Genomic DNA, 8,362 nt, shown 5'->3' on the forward strand with positions numbered 1-8,362 from the left:
TGCTTCATCCATCGTGAATATGCGTCGATCTTAGCGCTTTATGAAGCAGATAGTGTGCACTGTGAGCAACATTAAATCAGCAACAAAATTCACATGATTAAAATGTCCATACCAATTTTTGCCAAGTAAGCCGGTGGAATTTCGACATCAGCTACAGTCTGAAATTCTTTACACAGCATTCCAATGCGGTTACAATTCAGCTATAACAAAGGAAAATAACGGGTTACGATACGCAGAAAATACGTAGATCATGCGCAATAAAACTGTCATTTAGTAAGCCTTGTCCCAAGTCAACACAACTTGTAGGCTACAAAGCTGATAGATATGTAAGACGTTTAACACAAAGCAAAGCCAAATTTATAAATTAGCAATGAATTTGTACTCACTTGAAGAAATCTCTTTAAAAGCTGCTTGTCCGAATTCTACAAATCTCGACTTACTAAATAAGTCCGAACTGGCTTGCAAAATGCTGTCACAAGCCAAGTTCACAAATGAACAGAACTCTAGCCCACATTTGGCTACAAACTTGTCTGATAATGTTTCAGGCACAAGTGCGCTTATTGAAGATAAATTTTTATATGTTTTGAAATTCCCAAATTACAATAAAAAAGCAACAAATTGAAAACAATATTTTCGATGAAATCATGAAATGTTGTTTTTGTAGGCAATAAACTACTGTAAATCCCAGGGGGGCAATGATTTCAGTAAATTGTTACCTCACAAAAACTTGGAACCGCCATATTTTACAAGGACGTATGAAATCACAAAAATATTTTCCAAAACACTTTGTTTTTTTCTATATTGTTTTAAGCTAAGAAACTTTCCAGGTAATAAATTGCAGTTGATGAATCGTCAGGAGAAAGCTGCTATGCCGCCAAAAACGGCATTTATCAATAGGTCTATATTGCCATTCGTAAACACGTGAACTTCAAGGAACTTAGGCAGTGTAGAGAAAATATCTTACACAAGTCTTACTGCTTTACTATCATTCGGTCGACTACTACGGGATATACAACCCGAATCAAAGCACAAATCGATATTTGGGATTAACACTTTCAATGATCCAACTGAATGATACGAAAAATTTCTTTGCGTGATTATGATTCACTGCGATATCGTCCGCAGTTCAAACGAATTATTTATAATAGCTATGTGTTTATTATTGGTCTCATTGATGGCAAAAATGTTCTGCAATGTACTGTATATATACATATTTGAATGACATAGAAGAAAAGATTGGCATCCCCTGGATGAGAACAGCAAAAGACAGAATGGTGTGAAAACATGTGGAGGCTATCTGCCAGCAGTGGCATGACCAGACCAGCTGATGATGATGATGATATATTTGAATTACCGACACTACTGTACAGTGTACAATAGCCGGTTCTCCCAGTCTCCTGGAAATACTTGTATTATCTCGAACAAATATTCTGAAATATTTCTGGTGTTTTTCTAAAGTAAACTATTTTAGATCCAGTGCATAGTTATGCGTGGTTATATTTGTGCTTTTTCGGGTACTCTACGCCTTTTAAGGAAGAAGTAACAATATCAAAACACATTAAAAATAATCACAGCTCTGCGTCACAAATATTTCATGTTGGCGCCACGTTCACTTTCTTTCTTGATCTCATGGAGAACAAAATATGTTTCTTTCTTGCTCTCTTTTTTCCTTTTGTGGTCACAGCTCTTTCACAATCAACCCAGGTATGCGACTGAGAGTTTAAAAGCAAGCTGTCTCGTTGTGGATCATTCAGTCTGTCAAGACAACTGTATGCGAAAGCTACGAAGCAAGCAAAGAAGTGACGACTATTGACTGCCTACCCGGCGAAAAACTCCAGTCTTTGCAGAAAAGGATTTATTTTGACTTCTGATTTACGTCAGTCTTTATTATTGTTGTTACAACATTTTACTGCATCAAGAAAAAATGGCTTCCTTAAACGTAATTTTGTCTATTTCCATTGTGATCTGCGCGTCTTCATTATTGGTAAGTCGACATTATTCTATGATTTTGAAATAACTTTTATCTGAAATTTTACCAAATAAAAAAGCTCATGGTACTAGTAAGCAAATTTTCCACGCGTGATAAACTATTTCAAGTGTAGCCTGTCATCTTTTCACAACTAGCTGAAAGTCATAGCGTTTGAAATTCTATTTTGCGTAACCTGGTAGCTGAATCAACTTAGAAAAACACTAAAAAGCAGACAAAGCTTTGGACATAGCCAAGTATTTTGCCATATTTAGCTTTCAGTGGACGGGAGTGTGTTTGCCTTTTGTCTCATGACGAACATCGCATTTCAGTAAAGGGCGTTTGATTAAATAAACCACGCCATAAACCGTTCCTGTGTGGCTATTTTTATCCCAGGGAAAGCTGATGAACAACATTAAGTTGTCAAACATATTGGTTACTGCACGTGGTTGATGGTATTATTGCGTGATTAAGCTTTCATTTGACTAAAAATCGTCAGTACACACTAGCCTGTGGGCGTGTTGAAAACAATTGACGGTCGTGTGCGTAGCGGGATTTATTACAACTGACATTGACCGAGCATGGAGTAGCATTATAGATGTCATAAACCTGCAAGAAGGAAACATTTTCATGTGTAGTTAATTTACTCCTAAAGAACTTAATCTAGATTTGTTTTGAAATAAAACTCAAATTGGGTCAAGGTTTCATGTACGATCAGTTTTGCTTTTGTCAATAAATTGGCAGCATGTTAACAAGTAGGCTTTTTAACAAAATCTACTGAATTAAAAATCTGTAAATACTTTCAATGTTCGCTGTATGATCGTGTACTAGACAACTTTTATTATAATAATCTTTTAAATTTTGATTACACTACGACAGTAGCTTGCGTATACATAGGTTAAAAGTTAAACTGCACAAGCAACGGAATAAAATAACCGAATAGCCGAAGATGAAGAAGCATCGCAAGCAGCAAATGCATCTTTCAAATTTAAACCCGCGACTGCGTGATTTGAAATTCCTGACAAGTTGACTGGCTGCTGTTGTTTAAGTTTGCGCTTTTAAGGTAACAAATGCCATCGCTAAATTTACTTTAGCAGGCCAAAAATCCGAGACGGTCGATTTTACCAGACAGGAAATCATACGCTTCGCTGTGTGTATCAGGTACACTTTCATGCGGCATAATCCTTCATAGCGTGTGGTGATGTTTTAACGACTGCATCGTTGAATCACACATTTTTTCACAAGCCTTAAATTCCAATCATAATTTGGCCACGCACCACAGCTGGGCTGCCATGTAGGCAGTTGGTAAATGATATAGCACTAAAATCATTAAGTGTAAGTTTGCAAATCCAAAAAAGAAGAGTTTGCTTTGAGTGAATTTAATTTATTAACCTCTATCCGTTGCAAAAACAAAAAAACGTTTACAAGAACAGTTGCATTTTTTAAAATGATGATTTTCTTAACAAGAGTGTGTTTTATGTCAAGGTGTCGGCCATTGGAATTCCCAGAGCAATCAGCACCCCTTCTCCCAAATGCATCCGAAAATGTTCAAGTTGTCCATCCACTCCAACGTGTGCTCCCGGTGTGAGCTTAGTTACTGACGACTGTGGCTGCTGCAAAACCTGCGCCAAGCAAATCGGAGAACCCTGCAATGACGAAATGAAGTGTGACACCCACAAGCATCTCTATTGCAGCTACGCTGATGTTGACGAAAGCGAAGGCAGATGTGTTGGTAAGCTATGTTTACTTTAGAGAGCAAGAAAAGAAAGCTCCCGAAGAACAAAGTTTTTTTTATAGTGTGTACATATGGTTTAGTAACGAAGTGTAAACACAAGCATGGCAATGTTTCAGATCAAATTTCAGTTAGTGAGTTCTATCAAAACAGTGTTTTGTATTATGGAGGATAAAATATTTCTGTATCATACAAAACCCCCATTGTATTCGGCTTGTACGATATCCTCTTTCACTGAACAAATTGTTAAAGTTTAATTAATATTGAAGTCTTTTAAATGAACAACAAAAGAGAAAAGAGAATATCAATTACTTGAATATGTAAACCCAAAACGTGGATATGGACAGCGCACTGAAATGTGATCTATCTTAATCATGTCTCTAATTAAAGAAATTTCGTTGTTCTATAGGCAACATATTAGTTGTGCTGCACTTGATTTATTGGCCTCATTAATTAAACGTCATACCTTTCTTTAGCCAAGCCTGGACGGTCATGTTTCTCTGGCGGAAAAACGTTCATTACCGGAGAGTCGTTCAGTATTGGATGCAAGTTCACTTGTACGTGCATTGACGGACATCTTGGTTGCACACCACAATGCCCTCTGACCATCAGAGCACAAGCGCCCAAAGTAAATAGCATCTTTACTTCAGCTTTGTGCATAGCCTACGTTTTGCAATGCTCGAGGAATAGCCATCGTTTCATTCTCCCAGTTATTTGTCATTGAAATCCGAATGGAATTTTTTGTTAACGTATCTGCTTGTTTCACAGAACTGCTTGCACCCTCGACTCGTTACCAAGCCAAACAAATGCTGTGAAGAATGGGTGTGCACTGGTAATAACCTGAACAACACAACCACCGGCAACGTCCGACCAACGTTAGTTCGACAACATCGTCGCGTCGCCTCTTTACCAACTGGATATCGTTCCAGGGGATACGCATCAGGTGAGAAAAAGTAAAAAACTAAACTCAATTTAAAAAAAAAAAACGAGACAAGTGCGTGCCACCAAAGGTTTTCAACGTAAGCTATGCTGGTGAAGTGTTTGGAAATGAAAACTAAACACAATGATCACAATCAAAACAAGAATAAAAGCAAACGTTTAAATCGCCAATGATCACGGTTGTCCAAACAGGCGATCCGCTTACACGCGATGTTTATTTACCAACGCTTCATTTTTTTCTACACCATAACTTTGTTTAGCTGGTTGGAATGCTACAGTGGGCAAGCCACCCTCATTTTAAGAAAATTTGTATTGTACGAACGCAAAACTCGCACCATAGCCGTGCAAACAAGAAAGCAGCAAACAGATGTTTTGAAAACTAATGGGGCGGATAAAAATAACAACTTTACCAAATCTTTGTGATAAATGAGTAAAGTTTTGGATAATCTTGAGATTATAGTATTGTACAGTAGATGCTAGCACGAGATGCAGTACAGTTAAAAGCACGCAAATATTCACAAACACAGACTCACTTTTATTCGTAACAGTTGAAAAACAGCCTAACGTTGAATGAATTGTCGTAAAACAAAATACCGTGCATGACAAGATTTTCAATGGTTGTTAGCTCGGCCAAGTCCAAATAAGGTCATAGTGTTACTGGAGACAGTCGGTGAATCATGGTGATGTGTTTCGAGAACATTCCCGAACGAATACCACAAAAATACTTTGCTAAATTGTTAACACTTAAAGTGACCTCTTATACATAGCCCAGGGCAAGCACACCTGAGTGAAGGTTAAAGTCACTCATCAAAAGATTCGCTTTGTCATCACATAAAAAAATACAATATAAAGTTTTTCGAATCAGCAATAACAACGATGACTTATACGACTCTTGTACCATTTCAGCCGTTCGACAAGCGCCCATTGCCATCACTGTGCGTGCCAAGGACAAGTGCAGCGTACAAACAACTGAATGGTCTCCCTGTTCGAAAACTTGCGGTTGGGGCGTATCGGAACGTGTGACCAATGACAACAAAGCGTGCAAGTTGAGAAAGCAGACTCGACTCTGCCAACTTCGACCATGCAAAACCGACTTCACATCTAATATCAAGGTAAGTTACCAAACTCTAATGGAAAACTATACAAACTTATCAAACGTATGTTTAAAATAAGAATAACTCAAACAATTGACATAGCTTATATTGCTTTCACGCTGTAATATATTTTCTTTATTTGCAGAGAGGAAAACGATGCATTCGTACTGTCAAATCTCAACGCCGAGTTCGATATTCGTTTTCCAGCTGCCACAGCAAAGTCTACACCCCAAAATACTGTGGGGCATGCACTGATGGTAGATGTTGCTCGCCTAAACAAACCGTTACCAAAGCAATTAAATTCACTTGCGATGATGGTTTTCGTTTTAAAAAGCGAATGATGGTGATCAAGTCTTGTGAGTGCAATCGAAAGTGTGCGGTTACTGATAACAGCATCTTTTCTTCCTACCGAAGAATGGGAGGAGACACTTGGCACGAGTGAGCGATCGAAAGAGTTTTGATCCATTCAGAGTCAAACGGACTCGAAAAGCTGCTGCCAAGACCAGGTGTTTAGTAACACACAAAAGAAGCTGAAGTGGAAAAGACATTCGAAGGGCACTTGCGAGAGAACGCAGCCGGTAATGGGACTTTCTAGTCTCGTACCAAGCTCACTGTGGACTCGATCTTTCAAGTGCAATGGAACGACAACGAGAATACGTTTAAACGACAGCCTATACTGGTTGAAACAGACATCAGAATCGTTAAGAAACTAATGTGTCTTATTTGTGAAAAGAAACGTCAAAAGAGTTTTGTGAAAAAAAGCTATGAAAATTCAACATTTTCATAAACTTTCACACGTGCATTTCTTTTAACTCGTCAACGTCAACCGCTTATCATAAGCAATTTTGTTTCATTTGTTATTTATTTTTCTTGCCAATGACAATCTCTTTATGACGCACTAATGTAGCCTATGTTTGTGAGTTTTGTTGTAATGCGCCATTGATACATCACAAGTGGTGATTTCTAAGTTTGTGACACAGATATTCAAAATGCAAAGCTGTTTTCTCAGTTTGCATCTAAACAAGACAAATATCTTGAAAACTGTCACAAAATTGTTCGCTTTATTACGTTTTTTAACAATTACTCAAATGTTTGAACGTTAAAGTTGCCGCTGCAGCACCACTCAACTGTCACTTCGTGCAGAGCAGCGATAACGAAACAAGCTTGTCTGGCTTGAGAAGAGCTCAGTTGCTGGCATGCAGCTTGCGTGCGAAGCCAGATATTTTTGTACGAAGGTTGAAAAACAATCTTCTTTTTTCAAGCGAGTTTTGCTTTGGTCCTTTCGGTCTTGGTCAACTTTGCTTGCCGTTCAAATTTTGAAGAGGCTGATTGGCTGATTTAAAGGTGAATGAAGTTCATTGACTGCGCAACCAGAAAATCACCCTCCTCGATTTTAAATACGATTTTGTTGATGATTTTGTGTAAATGGATAATTAGTGAGTTGGCACTACTTCGTCCCTTTACAATAAAGTATGAGCTATTTTCTAGTTTAATGCCTACAGTAAACTTATTACTTTTTTAACTACAAAAGTGTAAAACAATTTCCCAAATCATTGCGGTGTGTGATTAACTGAAAGTCTCTCTTTCACCTGTTGTGTGTTTTATTGCAGTGCATATGACTTTTGCTCTTTGACTACACCTCGGTTTAACAAATCAAGGTGAATTTTTGTTTTACGATTATGTTTTAGTTTAGATGCTTAGAACTGTGTCAGTAGTGACAGCAGAAGTGTATACATTGACTGGCTGTAGGCCTTGTGTGTGTAGTGCTCCACACGCCACTTACAAGTCGTAATAATCACGTAGTTTACATATTGAATGAAGATATTTATGTAATTTTCAAAAAAAAAATTACTCAAACGGCAAACATGGACCGCTTTATAATTCAAAGCTACAACTTTTACCTTTGTATGTTGAATCCTTAGTGAATCTGTTAAAAAACCTTTTGCAGCAATTCTGCGATAAACCAAATCAAATTTGCTGCAGTTTCTTTAAGTGGTTGGTTTGCAAAAATGTGTTTTTGCCGTAACTTTTTTTTTCATTTTATTTATGCCATTTGTACTTCACGACTTTCAACATTGCATATTCAGAGTAAAAATATTTTTTTAATAAAATTATCTGATAAACCTCACGCAACCTAGTCATTTGCTTGCTTCAATTATAAGAGTTCAGAAAGTAGAAACGTGTATCCAACAGATCTTTAAAATCTTTCGACAGCTGGCCCAAAGAAAATAATAAAGTTGCACGACAGCAAAACTCTTCTTTCAGTTCAGTCTAGCTTGTTTTTATTTCTGACCATATCACCACAGACGGTTATACATGCTGAACAATACAGGCGTGCAGAAAAGGTGCGAAGCGACAAAACGCGAACGTTATAAGGAATTCAGACAAGAAAGGTTGAAGTTATGTGACAACTCAGGCAACAAAATGAAGTGTTTACACGATGACACGACTTACGTTTTTGAAATGCTTTCAAAATACGGTGCAATTGTTTTTGAAACTAAATATGCAGAATTAGTTAGCAAGCAAAAGTCTAGGCAATATGCCAAGTGTATTAACATAGTTTGTACCTCAACGCTGGTACTGAGGACATAAAGTATCGAAGATAATGGGTGTTACTGTTAGCAGAATGCT

General features: G+C 37.6%; 1 protein-coding gene across 1 annotated transcript; it reads left to right on the forward strand.

Moving 5' to 3' along the window:
- Positions 1-1,767: 1,767 nt before the first annotated feature.
- LOC145779764 (CCN family member 2-like) lies at positions 1,768-7,859 on the forward strand. The gene is made up of 6 exons (XM_082591404.1): positions 1,768-1,984; positions 3,452-3,698; positions 4,175-4,326; positions 4,467-4,641; positions 5,544-5,749; positions 5,877-7,859. The coding sequence occupies exons 1-6, from the start codon at positions 1,925-1,927 to the stop codon at positions 6,171-6,173; spliced, it is 1,137 nt and encodes a 378-aa protein (XP_082447530.1). The 5' UTR covers positions 1,768-1,924; the 3' UTR covers positions 6,174-7,859.
- Positions 7,860-8,362: the final 503 nt, after the last annotated feature.

The sequence above is a fragment of the Aplidium turbinatum genome, chromosome 11, assembly GCF_918807975.1.
Source record: "Aplidium turbinatum chromosome 11, kaAplTurb1.1, whole genome shotgun sequence".
NCBI lineage: Eukaryota > Metazoa > Chordata > Ascidiacea > Aplousobranchia > Polyclinidae > Aplidium > Aplidium turbinatum.

Bases quoted from the DNA above. Each gene is read 5' to 3' on its own strand.
- LOC145779764 (XM_082591404.1), top strand. From the start codon at position 1,925: ATGGCTTCCTTAAACGTAATTTTGTCTATTTCCATTGTGATCTGCGCG. The intron at 4,642-5,543 runs GTGAGAAAAAGT...GTACCATTTCAG, and splicing joins TTCCAGGGGATACGCATCAG to CCGTTCGACAAGCGCCCATT. The intron at 5,750-5,876 runs GTAAGTTACCAA...CTTTATTTGCAG, and splicing joins ACTTCACATCTAATATCAAG to AGAGGAAAACGATGCATTCG.